Below are 15,819 nucleotides of genomic sequence, written 5' to 3'. Positions count from 1 at the left end.
GAACATCAGCATGGGAGGATTTATTGTGATGCCACACTAGCATCGGCAGCAAGTACATTGGACTAGGGAACCAAAATAAATGTATTAAATAAAGGTTTGGAAAATTACAGGATGATCATTTGAAACCAGTCCCACATAAAGTCCCACTACTTTAAATGGGGCCACATTTAATTGGGTCACTCTACAGAACAATGTCTAGAAGAGAAAGCCATGAAGATCTAAAAGATTAGATGAACTGAGAAAACAAAAAATAGGGCAGAAACCTTGGGTTTTCTGCCAAGTCTCAAAAAAAATACATTGCAGCAGACTGTGCAAAAACATAACCATCTTTTCATTGATTGCCAAGAATCTAAGTCTGGTTTTTAAAAATTACAAGGAATCACAACCAAAATGTTAAGGAACAAGAACAATTACGTTTTAAAAGGGTATATGAGAAGCAGTGGTTAATCAGTGAAAAATATTTTTAAATCCCTACTATATGCCCATTCATTCACTTAAAACCTATTTTCTTAATATCTACTAGCTACTGTGCTACATGCTAAAATGAGAGAAAATAAAAGCATCAAAATCTGTGCTGAGGTTTACAGCTAACTGGCCAGTGAAGGAATTGAGTAATGATATAAAGCAGCATTATACTCTATGACCATTGACAAAATGATGCATTTTATAGACAATATGTTAGTAATTCAGAAGAGCAAGATATGAGGTGACCTGGAACTTAGAAGAAGGTCTCAGAAAGGGCGGATTTGTGCTGAATCTTGAGGAAAGCTTGCATCCTGATCCCAGGTCTGCCATTAACTGGTAGAATAGAACAATTGTGAACAAGTCACATTATTTCTCCGGATTTTCATCTTCATCTATAAAATCAAAGTTTTAGATTAGGCAATCTCTAAATTCCCCTTCTGTTCTAAAATCCCATAATTCAAGAATATAAGAAAAAAAGCCTAAGGATGAAATGTTTAAGAGAACATTCAAAAAGTGTTTCAGACAAATCCAAAGAAACTGGGAAGAAAGAAGTGAGCAGTCATTGGCCAAGGGGAGGAAAGCCTAATCGTACGAGATCAAAACAAAATCACAGCCTATTGGTGATACTGTCTGTTAATGTGACCCTACAGAATAACATGTATTAAAAGCCTAGTAAGAGGGGTGCCTGGGTGGCTCAGTAGGTTAAGCACCTGACTTCAGCTCAGGTCATGATCTTGTGGTTTGTGAGTTTGAACCCCACATTGGGCTCTGTGCTGACAGCTCAGAGCCTGGAACCTGCTTCCAATTCTGTGTTTTCCTCTCTGCCCCTCCCATGCTCACGCTCTGTCTCTCTCTGTCTCCCAATAGCAAATAAATGTTGGAAAAAAAATTTTTAAAGTCTAGTAAGAGGATGATGTGTCACAGCAAATAAACTGTTATGATAGTAATCTAGAAAATACCATGAAGCACACTTAAGATGGGGGTCACTTTTACTTGAGAGCAGCAGGGGGTGGGAGGTGTCAAAATGTTTTAAAGGAGATGGACTATTTCTGTTAGGCATTGGTAAAGGAGGAAGAGACAGGAAGTTTCAGGAGAACCCTCTGCCCCTGCAGTATGCTCTGCAACTCCCCCTACCTACAACACTATCTGGCACACAACAGACACTCAATGAGTATTAGATTAATTAATCAAGCAATTAATTAATGCATACTCCATGATATAAAGGCTTAAATAAAGTAGGTTTCTAATAACCCAATGCCATAATAATGAGTTTTTAAAAATTTTATTTAAAAGCATTACTCACTTGGGGTGCCTGAGTGGCTTAGTCGATTAAGCATCGGACTTTGGCTCCGGTCATGATTTCATGGTTAGTGAGTTTGAGCCCCATATGGGGCTCTCTGCTGTCAACATAGAGCCCATTTCAGATCCTCTGTCTCCATCCTTCTCTGCCCCTCCCCTGCTTGTGCTCTCTTGTCTTTCTCAAAAATATATAAACATTTAAAAAATTTAAAAAAAGCATTTTCTTACTTTGTAATAACCTTTTGAATTAAGTAGTTTCTCAATTAACTATTATATTAACAATATAATTGTGATTGTATACGTACTGAAAAATTTGTATCATTTTTATTAATGGTAAATAAAGTTATCAATAAAAGGTAGTGAAAGATTGAAGAAACTTGGAGAAGTATTCCAATATGAAATAACCAAAAAAGTGTCAGATATATAATATAGCTCAGGAAACAGAATATCCTTAGAGCTAGGGTGTAAGAAATAGAAGGAAACAATAAGTCTGGAGAGACTGATAGTGGCTAGGTTACAGTCCCACCAAAAATATGGGTCTCTGGACCCAAATTACCAATCTTTTGACTATAAGAACTTCTTTTTTAATGTCAGAAACTGTATGGATAATTATGTGATAGCAATTATACTTATAGTGTCCATTACGAAAATGTATAATGAAGGTTATGATGAAATTACTTTTATTTAAAAGTAATTTTAAATAAATTTCAATTGTGTTCATCACAATATATTCTCAGACGTTTTAAAAAAGTAATGAGATTTTGTAGAAATTCTTCATTCAATGTATAGGCTGGTGAAGATACAGGTTTGTTCATGCCCTCCCCACAAACTGAAAACCATTACTACAGTAATATAATGGTGGCAGCATGTATTGAATACCTGCTAAGTGCCTGTTCTAAACATAGTACATATATTATTATTTTTTTCTTTTTTAAGTTTTAATTTAAATTTCACTAACATGTAGTGTAGTATTAGTTTAAATAGTAGAATTTTGTGATTCATTACTTACATACAACACCCAGGGCTCATCACAGCAAGTGCCCTCCTAAATACTCATCACCTATTTAACATATCCTTGCACCCACCTCCCCTCCAGCAACCCTCAGTTTGTTTTCTATAGTAAGAGTCTCTTTTATGGTTTGCCAGTCTCTTTTTTTGCCCCGTGTTCATCTGTTTTGTTTCTTAATTTCCACATATGAGTGAAATCATATGGTATTTGTCTTTCTCTGACTTATTTCATTTAGTGTAATACACTCTAACTCCATCAACATCATTGTAAATGGTAAAATTACATTTTTTCTGATGGCTGAGTAATATTCCTATATATATATGTATATGGATAAAGAAGATGTTGTGTGTGTATATATACACATCTTCTTTATCCATTCATCAGTCAATGGACATTTGGACTCTTTCCATAATTTGGCTATTGTCAATAGCACTGCTGTAAACAATGGGGTTCCTGTGTCCTTTTGCATCAGTATTTTTGTATCCTTTTGGTAAATACATAGTAGTGCAACTGCTGGATCATAGGTTAGTTCTAATTTTTACTTTTTGAGGAACTCCACACTGTTTTCCAGAGTGGGTGCACCAGTTTGGATTCCACCAACAGTGCAAAAGTGTTCCCCTTTCTCCTCATCTTTGCCTACACTTAATTGTTTTCTGTGTTGTTCATTTTAGCCATTCTGACAGATGCGAGGTGAGGTCTCTGTGGTTTTGATTTGCATTTCCCTGATGATGGATGATGCTGAATGCCTTTTCCTGTGTCTGTTAGTCATTTAAATGTCTTCTTTGGAAAAATAGCTGTTCATGTCTGCTGCCATTTCTTAACTGGATTATTTGTTTTTTGAGTGTTGTGTTTGATGAGTTCTTTATAGATTTTGGACACTAACCCTTTATCAAATATGTAATTTGCAAATATCTTCTCCCATTCCATAGGTCGCCTTTTAGTTTTGTTGATTGTTTCCTTCACTGTGCAGAAGCTTTTTATCTTGATGATGTCCCAATAGTTCATGTTTGCTTTTGTTTCCCTTGCCTCTGGCAGCATGTCTAGTAAGAAGTTACTATGGCTGATGTCAAAGAGGTTGCTGCCTGTGTTCTTCTCCAGGATTTTGACAGTTTCCTGTCTCACATTTAGGTCTTTCATCCATTTTGAATTTATTTTTGTGTATGGTGTAAGAAAGTGGTCCGGTTGCATTCTTTTGCATGTTGTTGTCCAGTTTTTCCAGCACCATTTGTTGAAGAGATTGTCTTTTTTCCATTGGATATTCTTTCCTGTTTTGTCAAAGATTAGCTAACTATACAGTTGTGTGTTCATTTCTAGGTTTTCTATTCTGTTCCATTGATCTATGTGTCTGTTTTTGTGCCAATACCATACAGCTTTGTAATATAACTTGACCTTAAGTTCAGAATTGTGATGCCTCTTGCTTTGTATTTCTTTTTCAAGATTGCTTTGGCTATTTGGGGTCTTTTGTGGTTCCATACAAGTTTTAGGATTGTTTGCTCTAGCTCTGTGAAAAATGCTTGTGGTATTTTGGTAGGGATTGCGTTAAATGTGTAGATCGCTTTTGGCAGTATAGACATTTAAACAATATTTGCTTTCCAATCCATGAGCATGGGATGTTTTTCCACTTCTTTGTGTTATCTTCAATTCGTTTCCTAAGTATTCTATAGTTTTCAGAGTACAGATCTTTTACCTCTTTGGTTAAGTTTATTACTAGGTATCTTAAGGTTTTTCGTACAATTGTAAATGGGATCGATTCTTCATTTCTCTTTCTTATGTTTCATTATTGGTGTATAGAAATGCCACAGATTTCTGTATGTTGATTTTGTGTCCTGTGACTTCATCAAATGTGTGTATCAGTTCTAGCAATATTTTCATGGAGTCATTCGGGTTTTATACATAGAGTATCATGTCATCTGCAAGTAGTGAAAGTTGACTTCTTCCTTGTTGATTTGGATGCCTTTTATTTCTTTTTATTGTCTGATTGCTGAGGCTAGGACTTCCAGTAGTATTTTAAATAACAATGGTGAGATTGGACATCCCTATCTTATTATTGACTGTAGTGGAAAAGCTCTCAATTTTTCCCCATTGAGGATTATATTAGCTATGGATCTTTCATATATGGCCTTTATAATATTGAGATATATTCCCTCTATCCTTACTTGGTTATACTTTCTTTTATTAATGTGGTGTATCACGTTGATTTGTGAATATTGAACCACCCCTGCAGCCCAGGAATAAGTCCCACTTTATCATGGTGAATGATTCTTTTAATATACTGTTATATTTGATTTGCTAGTATTTTGCTGAGAATTTTTGCATTCATGTTCATGAGGGATATTGGCCTGTAATTCTTTTTAGTGGGGTCTTGTCTGGTTTTAGAATCAAGGTAATGCTGGCCTCATAGAATGAGTTTGGAAAATTTCCTTTCCTTTCTATTTTTTGGAACAGTTTCAGAAGAATAGGTATTAACTCTTCTTTAAATGTTTGGTAGAATTTTCCTAGGAATTTATCTGGCCCTGGGCTTTTGTTTGTTGGGAGATTTTTGATTATTGATTTAATTTCTTTGTTGGTTATCAGTCTGTTTAAGTTTTCTATTTCTTCCTGTTCAGTTTTGGTAGTTTATATGTTTCTAGGAATTTATCTATTTTTTCCAGATTGCCCAATTTGTTGGCATATAATTTTTTATAATATTCTCTTTTAATTGTTTGTATTTCTGTGGTGTTAGTTGTGATTTCTCCTCTCTCATTTGTGATTTTATTTATTTGGGTCCTTTCTATTTTCTTTTTGATAAGTCTAGCTAGGGATTTATCAATTTTATTAATTCTTTCAAATAACTAGCTCCTGGTTTCATTGATCTGTTCTACAATATTTTTGTTGTTGTTGTTGTTGTTGTTGTTGTTGTTGATATTGTTTTGTTTGTATGTTTGTTTGTTTCTGTATCATTTATTTATGCTCTAACCTTTATTATTTCCCTTTTTCTACTGGCTTTAGGCTTCATTGGTTGTTCTTTTACTAGCTCCTTTAGTTGTAAGTTTAGGTTGTGTATTTGATATTTTTCTTGCTTCTTGAGGTAGGCCTGTATTGCTATTTACTTCCCTCTTATGACCACTTTTGCTACATCCCAAAGGTTTTGGTCATGTGTTTTCATTATCATTTATTTATATGTATTTTTTTTCATTTCTTCTTTAATTTACTGGTTGACCCATTCATTAATTAGTAGGATGTTCTTTTTTTTTTATTTTTTTTTTAACGTTTATTTATTTTTCAGACAGAGAGAGACACAGCATGAATGGGGGAGGGGCAGAGAGAGAGGGAAACACAGAATCTGAAGCAGGCTCCAGGCTCTGAGCCATCAGCCCAGAGCCCGACGCGGGGCATGAACCCGCGGACCGAGAGATCGTGACCTGAGCTGAAGTCGGACGCTTAACCGACTGAGCCACCCAGGCGCCCCAGTAGGATGTTCTTTAACCTCCATGTATTTGTGGTCTTTCCAAATTTTTTTTGTAGCTGACTTCAAGTTTCATCGCGCTGTGTTTGGAAAATATGCATGGTATGATCTCAATCTTTTTGTACTTATTGAGGCCTGATTTGTGATCCAGTATGTGATCTATTCTGGAGAATATCCTGTGTGCACTTGAAAAGAATGTGTATTCTGCTGCTTTTGGATGAAATGTTCTGAATATATCTGTTAAGTCCATCTGGTCCAGTGTGTCATTCAAAGCCATTGTTTCTTTGTTGATTGTCTTCTTATATGATCTGTCCATTGTTGTAAGTGGGGTATTAAAATTCTCTACTATTATTGTATTAGTATCAATTTATGACAATTTATGTTTGTCACTGTTTTATGTATTTGGGTGCTTCCAAGTTAATGTCATAAATATTTACAATTGTGAGATCTTCTTATTGGATAGACCCCTTTATTATGATAGTGCCCTTCTTCATCTCTTATTACAGTCTTTGGTTTAAAATCTAGTTTGTCTGGGGTCACCTGGGTGGCTCAGTTGGTTGAGTGCCCGACTCTTGAGTTTTGCTCAGGTCATGATCCCAGGGTCTTGGGGTTAAGCCCAGTGTCAGGCTCTGCACTGAGTGTGAAGTCTGCTTGGGATTATCTCTCTCTCTCTCTCTCTCTCTCTCTGCCCCCTCCTCCACTCGCACTCCCTCTCTCTCTCTAAAACAGAACAAAACAAAACAAAACAAAACAAAAACCTAGTTTGTCTGATATAAATATGTCTACTCTGGCTTTCTTTTGACATCCATCATCATGATAAATTGTTCTCCATCCCCTCACTTTCAATCTTCAAATGTCTTTAGGTCTAAAGTGAATCTCTTGTAGGCAGCATATAGATGGATCTTTATTTTTGTATCCATTCTGATACCTTATGTCTTTTGATTGGAGCATTTAGTCCACTTACATTCAGAGTGATTATTGATAAATATGAATTTAGTTCCACTGTATTACCTGTTAAGTTGTTGTTTCTAGAAATTTTCTCTGTGTCTTTCTAGTCTTCATCATTTTTGGTGTTTCTCTCCCCTCAGAGTCCCCTTTAATATTTCTTGTAGGCTGGTTTAATGGTCATGAACTCCTTTAGTTTCTGCTTGTTTGGGAAACGCTTTATCTCTTCTTTCATTCTGAATGGCAGCTTTATTGGACAGAGTATTCTTGGCTGCATATATCTCTCATTCAACACATTGACTATATAATGCCACTCCCTTCTGGCCTGCCAAGTTTCTGCTGCTAACCTTATGTTTTTCCCTTGGTTTTTGTTTGTTTGTTTATCTTTGAGAGAGAATGAGTGATTAGGGAAGGGGAAGAGAGAGGTGGGGGGACAGAGAATCCAAAGTGGGCTCCATGCTGACAATAGTGATCCTGGTGTGGGGGCTCAAACTCACAAACTGCAAGATAATGACCTGAGCAGAAGTTGGACACTCAACCAACTGAGTCACCCAGGCACCCCTGTTTTTCCTTGTAAGATAGGGATTTCTTTTGCTGCTTTTAGCATTTTACTTTACCTGTATATTTTGCAAATTTAATTGTGGGATTTCTTGGTGTTGGCCTGCTTTTATTGATTTTGATGAGAGTTCTCTGTGACTCCTGGATTTGGGTGTCTGTTTCCGTCCCCAGATTAGGGAAGTTCTCAGCTATAATTTGCTCAAATAAACCTTTTGTCCCCCTTTCCCTCTCTTCTTCTTCTGGGACTTCTATGAGACGAATGTTATTATACTTTATGGAGTTGCTGAGTTCTCTAAGTCTACATTCATGATCCAATATTTTCTTTCCTTCTTTTCAGCTTCATTATTTTCCATAATTTTAATTTCTTAAAAAAATATTTTTAACGTTTATTTATTTTTGAGAGACAGAGAGAGACAGAGCACAAGCAGGGGAGGGACAGAGAGGAAAACAGAATTGGAAGCAGGTTCCAGGCTCTGAGCTGTCAGCACAGAGCCTGACTCAGGACTTGAACCCACAAACCATGAGACCATGACCTGAGCTGAAGTCAAACACTCAACCGACTGAGCCACCCAGGCGCCCCTATAATTTTAATTTCTATATCACTTATTCATTCTTCTGCTTCTTCCATCTTGTGGTCATTACATCCAGTTAGTTTTGCATCTTAATTATAGCATTTTTAAATTTCAGCCTGACTATTTTTTAGGTCTTTTATCTCCGTGGTAAGGGATTCCCTGGTCTCTTCTATGCTTTTCTCAAGCCCCGCTAGTATCCTTATGACTGCTGCTTTATTTATGATTGCTGAAATTATGGATCAAGCAAATTACTTACATCTATTTTGATTAGATTCCTGGCCATGACCTCTTCTTGTTCTTTCTTTTGGGATGGTTTCCTCTGTGTTGGCATTTTGTCTACATCTCTGTCTTCTGATGTGTGTTAGGAAAGCCTGCTATGTTTCCTGCTCCTGAGAGTAAGGGCTTTATAAAGAAGCAGTCATATACTTTCCAGGGCCTGGCGCTTCAGAAGGTGTCTCTTGTGAATCCTGTGTGCACTCCACTGTTGTGTTTTGTCAGCTCTTTCCCTCAGGTCAGTTCTCAGTGGAGTTTCCCCTTGCTTGCAGTGGGAAGTGTTTTGACCTTGTTCAGAGTGTGGCAAGTTTTAACTAGGTGTGCTCTGGTCTGCTTGTTTAAAAAAGACCTGAAGCTATTTCCACTAGAGCTGAAGCTCTGCAGAACTCTATGGTCAGTAGACATGGTGCATGCAGGAGTTGGGCTGGGGGGGGGGGGGGTTGGGGGGGGTATGCTTGTCTCCTGCAGGAGGTGCCTGCTGTGCTGGTTCTCAGGAAAACTTGACAGAGAAGCAGCACCTACAGAGTGCAGGGGGGCGGGGCTTGGTATAGGTGGTTTAAGCAGGCCCTGTTGGTGCAGTGCTGCTTACTGAAATTAGTTTATGCTGAGGGGTTGGGTAGAGAAATGGTACCTGCCAGCTCCTTTGTCCCTGGAGAGGCAATGCCACCTCTCTCAGATGTGCTCCAAGAAAGGGAAACCATCTTTCCCAGTGCATCCAGGGGATCCTCAGAGGGTTACATTTGCTCCCAGGCTATCTGTCCTTCTCCACAGGAGCACTGAAGCACCCACAGGGCTCCACATCTGCCATGCCACAGACCTCTAAAACTCTAGTCCTTGAGCCCCATTGTTGTAAAAATTCACAAAAATTAGCCCCTTTCGTTTTCCCAGTCAATGGTTTTGGGCAAGTGTTTTCTGTGTGCCATCCCCTGTGCAATCCTCTCTCTCTCACACCTCTCTCCACAGCCAGGGCTCCTTCCCCTCCACAGCACCTGCGATTCACTTCTCTACCAAATCATGTCTCTGCATTTCTTACCTTCCATGATGTGGCCTCTTCTTTCTCTCTAGTTGTGCAGTTTGATCTGTCAGTCCTCAGATCTATTTGAGTATTCAGAATGATTTGATATTTATCTAGCTGAGTTCAAGGGACTAACCAAGCCTAGGGTCCTCCCACTACTCCACCATCTTCTTTTCTCCTTGGCATGGTATCTATATTAACTCACTTAATTCACACAACATCCTTATAAGATAGGCATTATTATTTTCCCCATATATGACAGAATTTGTTTTTGCTTCCCTATACTTTTCCTTCTTTTCCTTTACTAAGAGACCCTAATTTTCAACTGAAGACATTGTTGCTATAAGACTATATTTCCTTGCCTCTTTGGTCTCTAGGGGTTGGGGGGTGACTATGTGACTAGGTTCAAATCAATGAGAAGGAAGTGGAAATGCACATTTGGAGAAGTCTTCTTAAAAGTTGAAGGTAGGTGGGATGGTGCCCTTCTTCTTTTATGCTTCCTGGATCAAGAAAGTCACATCTGGAAGTGAAGACGAGGTCTGTACTGTAGAGATGACCACAGTGAGCTTGAAGGAGCCTGGCATACCAGTCTTGGATTGCTTGTGTCTGAATATATTTTATGTAAGAAAGAAAAAAAAATCCTATCTTGTTCAAGTTATTTCTCCCCCTTATATGGAGCCAAATTTAATCCTAACTCATATGCCATTTTGGAAATGGGAAACCTGGTGCACTGAGGTTGAGTATCTTGCCTGTGTTACAAAATTAATAAGAGGCAGAGACTTTTAACTCACACATTCTTACTCCAGAGCCCACATTACCCCTACAGTACATTGTCTCTTGCTATACAACCATAGGAAATGGGTTTGATGTAAGGAAGTAACTTAACAAAAGTGTGTTCTCTTGACTAGTATTCATTGTTGGTTGCCATGGGAACGGGGCATTCTGTTCACAAGGTGGTCCTCTTCAACCGAGGCAATTCTGAAAAGGGCTGATAGCTAAAGGCTCTCTGTTGGCAGCACTCCCAGCAGTTAGGGGAATAAGTCCTTCATGCCTGAAAGGGGATCTGGGTTGTGCATCATAGCATCCACCTCTCATGCATAACATCATACCCCCTCCTGTGCCTGTGGACAAATTACTAATTGATCATAGCATTCTTCCTCACTTAGCTCAGATACACTTTGTCAATTTTTTTATTTTTAGTACAGTAATTCAGGCATTGTTATTAATTGACTGGAATTAGCACATAGCCTGTGGCCTTTTCCCCTTGCTATCCAAAACCTGGTTGATTTATGAATATAAAGGCCTGGACCCCTCCGACTCAGGACAACTCTGAAGGGCTGCAAAAGTTTAGAGCTCTATTGGCATTGGCTGAAGCTTTCACTGAGACTGCATAGCATTCCAACTCTCCCTCTGCCAATACCGTTTTCATCCTATTATGTTTTCTATTATGAATCTCCATCTCCATCTCAGAGCCTGTTTCCTGGGGAAAACAACCTGAAACACAATGTCTTTATTCACTTATTAACTGTTCTTAATTGGAAGGAAGATAATACATCTCAAGAAAAAGGAAACTCAGTTGTATTTGTTTGAGTCAACATTTTTTTTCTGTTTCTTGGTATCAGACTGACTACTGGCCATAGGAGAGCGTTTTATGCTGGGCCAATCATAATACCTTATCTCCCTGGCCACAGTGATGGGTATAAGTTGTGTGTAATGATCAGGCTTGGACAACCAGAATCCTTCCTTCATCATTTTTGTACTGAAAGCTAGAAGACAGACTTCCCTTGCTTTTCAGATCATGGAACTAGCAGGATGTGACCCTGGAGATGTTGGGGCCATATTTCTTGTCTGCAAAGAAAAGCACCATCTGAAGAAATAAAGAATAAAGCCAAGCAGGGGGGAGAAACAAAAAGACTGAATTATGGAAGCATTGAGTTCCCTATAGGTACCCCAGTTCCTGTTGCTCTTTCAATATTACCATGGACTATTCCAGTATGCTTCTAAAATATATATAACTCTTTGCTTTAACCAGTTTTGGTTGTTGTTTTTTTCCCATTTGCAATGGAAAGAACTTGCCTAACATATTTGTCTATTTTGTATTTCTATGAGCTGCCACCTTCTCTAATCTAGTCCTACCCAAAGTCATAAATATTGAGGAATAATGAGGTACCTGGCTGGCTCAGTTGGTAGAGCATGTGACTCTTGATCTTGGGGTTGTGAGGTTGAGCCCCACGTTGGGTGTAGAGATTGCTTAAAAGTAAAATCTTTAAAAGATATATTGAGGAATAAGCTATGAAATAATCCACTCCTCTGCTCAATTGCAGCATATAAAATTTTTTGAGTCAACATAAACTGAAGACATATGCCAAATAGTGTTCTGAGCTCAAAAAGGGTCTCGATTGCACAAGATAAATAAATGACATGATTGTTGCCCTTAAAGAAAACTCAATTTAAACACAAAATTCCTGTTATTCAACCTCACTTGCCACTTTATAATAGATGCTTACCCTGCAAATAAATCTTAAAACATTATTTCTCTGTGATTATACTGCCTTTTCAGCTATATGAACATATTTATGTCTACACATTATAACCTAAAAGATATCCCAAAAGATAGAAACTGGTGTTTGAAAAATAATTTTATTTTAGAGCAGTTTTAGAAATACAGAAAAATAGTGAAAATATTAAAGAACTCTCACATACCTCACATCCAATCTCCCCCATTATTAACACCCTATATGAGCATGGTACATCTGTAACAATCAATTAATGCATTATTATTAACTAAAGTTCATATTTTATTCAAATTTCCTTCATCTTCCCCTAATGTCCTTTTTCTGTTCTAGGATCCTATCCAGGATACCACATTACATTTAGTAGTTATGTCTCCTCATGCTTCTTTTGCCTATGAAAGTTTCTCAGACTTTCCTTGTTTTTGATGACCTTGACACTTTATAGGATTACTGGTCCAGTTGAGGCAATTGGAATTTGTGTGATATTTTTTCTAATGATTAGAGTTAAGAGTTTTGGGGAGGAAAACCACAGAGTGGTGCTCCCATCACATCATATCAAGGATACATACTAATAACATGACTTATCAATGTTGTTGCTAACCTTGATCACCTGGCTTAAGGAATTGACTTTTACTTGCATTTGTTTAATGCCTAATCCAGAACCATCTATAGGAAAGTGCTTATACACTGTCATGATGATATGTGGATTTGGTTCCTTTAGTAGGGAGAATAGCTTGCAGAGGTAACCATCAAAATGGAATAAAAAAATTTTTTCCCTGGGGGCAGAGTCGAAATAGGGTTGGTTTTTAAGATCAGCCCTGCCACTTGCCAGACATATCACTTTAAGCACATTACTTCTGCATGTGTAAAATGGAATAATGGACTAAGAAACAAATAGTTCTTTTAAGCATCTATTTAAAAAATGTATGTGAATGTGTTTTGTACAATATTAAATTTTTATATGTCAGAATCCCATATAAAAATGAAAACATTTTTGCAAGAGTAATATCTTAAGCAGTTAATACTATTTTATAGTTAATTTTCAACTGCTGGCTACACAAAGCAAGGCCATTATGAAGTTGAGGAAAAGGATACATGGGAAGGGTCATTATAGTCAATGATCTTCTATTTTTGCTTTGCTCCCTTTTGCCAAAGTCTGCTTGTCATTTGAGAGTGAAGGGGATTTATGTGATCTCATGAAGCTGGAGCAAAGAATTCAAGTTTGATGTGAACTAAAGATTAATAATTTTGGCATTACTTGTTTTTATGTAACAATGAGAGAGAAATCATCACTCTTAAAGGTGCAATAATTCTTCCAGGCTACTAACTTCTAGGCAAGTTACTTCATTTTTGAAACGGACAGGATGCATAGGATAATTATTCAAAGATGACAAGTCTTTTTGCCCTGATTTGAATGAAAATACCAAAGTTTTTTTCATTCTTGAGATTTTATTCTTATGGAAGTTCTTGAAACTGAAGTTTGAAAAATAAAGCAACTCCATCTTCTCCTTAAACAGCCAATAACTTAAAAAATTTTTTTTATGCCACGACAAAGGAAATCTGCAGAAAAAACAAAAGAGGTGGGGCTTTTTCTTCCTCACGGTGATTAATGCTGAACGTATAGCAACGGTTAGCCTGGTATAATGCAAAGAGCAATGAAGTTAAGGGCACAGTGATCTGGCTCCAAGTCTAACAAGTCCCAAACAAGATACGGGACTTTGAGAAAGTTTCTGGAACAGTTTTTTGTATTAGATTCCTCATCTGTATAACTGTGTTGTTGGGAAGATAACATGAGACTAGGCATGCAAAAATAATTTGTAAAAGAGCTATTTCTAATTCAGAGTGTGCGCTCAGTAATAACATTAGTTATCATTCATTGAGGTAGCTTCTGGACTTTCTATTTGGAAGCCTGTCTCAAAGCAAAAAGCAGCACTAAGTTTAAGAACTCACACATTCTGAAGTTCTTCCCTTCCGTGCAAGGAGTAACCTTGGAAACCTGGCTGGCACCACCCCGTTCAGTTATAAAGCTTAGTTTTTCTTGATTTGTCTTTGTAATATTGGGAGCACCACTATTTTATGGTATTTGTTGTTTATTCTCCACATCGTCAGCACAGACGAGAAAATCTATCTACTGAAGCAAGTACAGAGCCCTTCTAGTCGCCCTTTCTGCCGCATCTCACCGACTGTTATCCCTACAAAGCGGTCGCAACCGCAGATGTCCTCAAAGACGAAAACTCTCACGAGGGTCAGGGTAGGGTAGGCACTCCCTGGACGTTGGGTCAAGGGAATCAGGGTAAAAAATTGAAGGGATTCGAATTCAGGTACAAGAGCTAACACAAAGCGCCAAAATTAACACAACACTCTTCCCAACAGAGATAACACTCGCGAGATAAGACTGCAAAGGGCGAGAGAAACTCACTTTCTCGCGAGAAGAGGGGGCGTCGGCGGAAACTAGGCAATGGCCCCCTAAGCGACCCGGACCCAGCCAATGGGCGGGGCCAGAGTTAAATCCGCCCCCTTCCGGCACCTTTCCCCGCCCCCCAGCCCTGAGGTGTTGGGTCCCGGGTGCAGGCGGCTGGGTTCTCCTGGTTCTACCCGGATTGGGCAGGGTCGTTTTCAAAGCTTTGGGAACACGCTTTGGCCCGATTTGAGGAGGGGGGGCGGGGAGGGGCCTGCGGCTTGCGGCCCCGCCCCCTTCTCCGGCTCTCAGGCGGGCAGATTGGCCCGCCTCCTCCTTCGGCCGGCCCTGGGGCCGCGTCCCCCAGGCAACTCAGCTACTGAGGCCTGAGATTCTGGCCGCAGGTGTCCGCGGCGAGGCCCCAGGGCTCAGCCTAGTTCGACCCCATGGTGGGTTTCGGGGCTAACCGGCGGGCCGGCCGCCTGCCCTCCTTCGTGTTGGTGGTGCTGCTGGTGGTGATCGCGGTCCTCGCCTTCAACTACTGGAGTATCTCCTCCCGCCACGTCCTGCTTCAGGAGGAGGTGGCGGAGCTGCAGGGCCAGGTCCAGCGCACCGAGGTGGCCCGTGGGCGCCTGGAGAAGCGCAATTCGGACCTCCTGCTCTTGGTGGACTCGCACAAGAAACAGATCGACCAGAAGGAGGCCGACTACGGCCGCCTCAGCAGCCGGCTGCAGGCCAGGGAGGGCCTGGGGAAAAGATGCGAGGATGACAAGGTAAGGACGAGCCCTCTCCTCTCAGTCCTCCTACTTTCCTTTAACCCGGCGTAGGGGCATTAGCCTACCGCGGCTGCTTTATGCCTTCCGGGATTGCAGCCTTGGAGGCTCCGCTTACCGCCAGTAAACCTTTTTCTATCAGACTTTTCCCGGTTTATCACTGCCACGTTCTCCAGTCGCTACCAGGCGAAACTGGCCACAAGTTCTGGTTCTCAAATGTGGCCTGTGTGTGGATACCGCCTTTTCTCCAAGCTCAGCTGCTGAGCTGGCAGTAGCAGTCATCTGGCCTATGTGGCTGCCTTAGGTTTACAGATACACAAATCTGGAGACTGCCAGGTTTGGTGTAGGTATTGTTGCCTTATCCTTATTCCGTGCACACTGATCAATATTAATTTCTTCGTTTAAAGAATGGGCCTCCTCAGACTCCTGTACCTATGTATATTTTAAGCAGTATGATTTTTATTAACCTCTGTAGGTGGATATATTAAGTAGTTGAAGAATCAGATGCTACAGCCTTTTTTTTTTTTTTTTTTTTGGTGATCAAACGTTATGAT

At 39.5% G+C, this 15,819-nt stretch overlaps 1 protein-coding gene across 3 annotated transcripts in view; it reads left to right on the top strand.

The window, feature by feature from the left end:
• The first annotated feature begins 14,617 nt into the window (after positions 1–14,617).
• GOLM2 (golgi membrane protein 2) overlaps positions 14,618–15,819 on the top strand; it is a 104,800-nt gene continuing 103,598 nt past the window's right edge. For 2 of the 3 annotated variants that reach the window (XM_060618703.3, XM_060618701.3), the window contains exon 1: positions 14,620–15,265. In XM_060618703.3, coding sequence (XP_060474686.1) covers positions 14,939–15,265 — 327 coding nt within the window. In that variant the 5' untranslated portion in view covers positions 14,620–14,938. Of the gene's footprint in view, positions 15,266–15,819 lie in introns of all 3 variants that reach the window. The other variant, XM_060618702.3, reaches the window with a different exon arrangement.

The sequence above is a fragment of the Panthera onca genome, chromosome B3 (assembly GCF_046562875.1).
Source record: "Panthera onca isolate mPanOnc1 chromosome B3, mPanOnc1 haplotype 2, whole genome shotgun sequence".
Lineage (NCBI taxonomy): Eukaryota > Metazoa > Chordata > Mammalia > Carnivora > Felidae > Panthera > Panthera onca.
The sequence above is the reverse complement of the archived record's forward strand: the minus strand, read 5'-3'. Positions and strand labels throughout refer to the sequence as shown.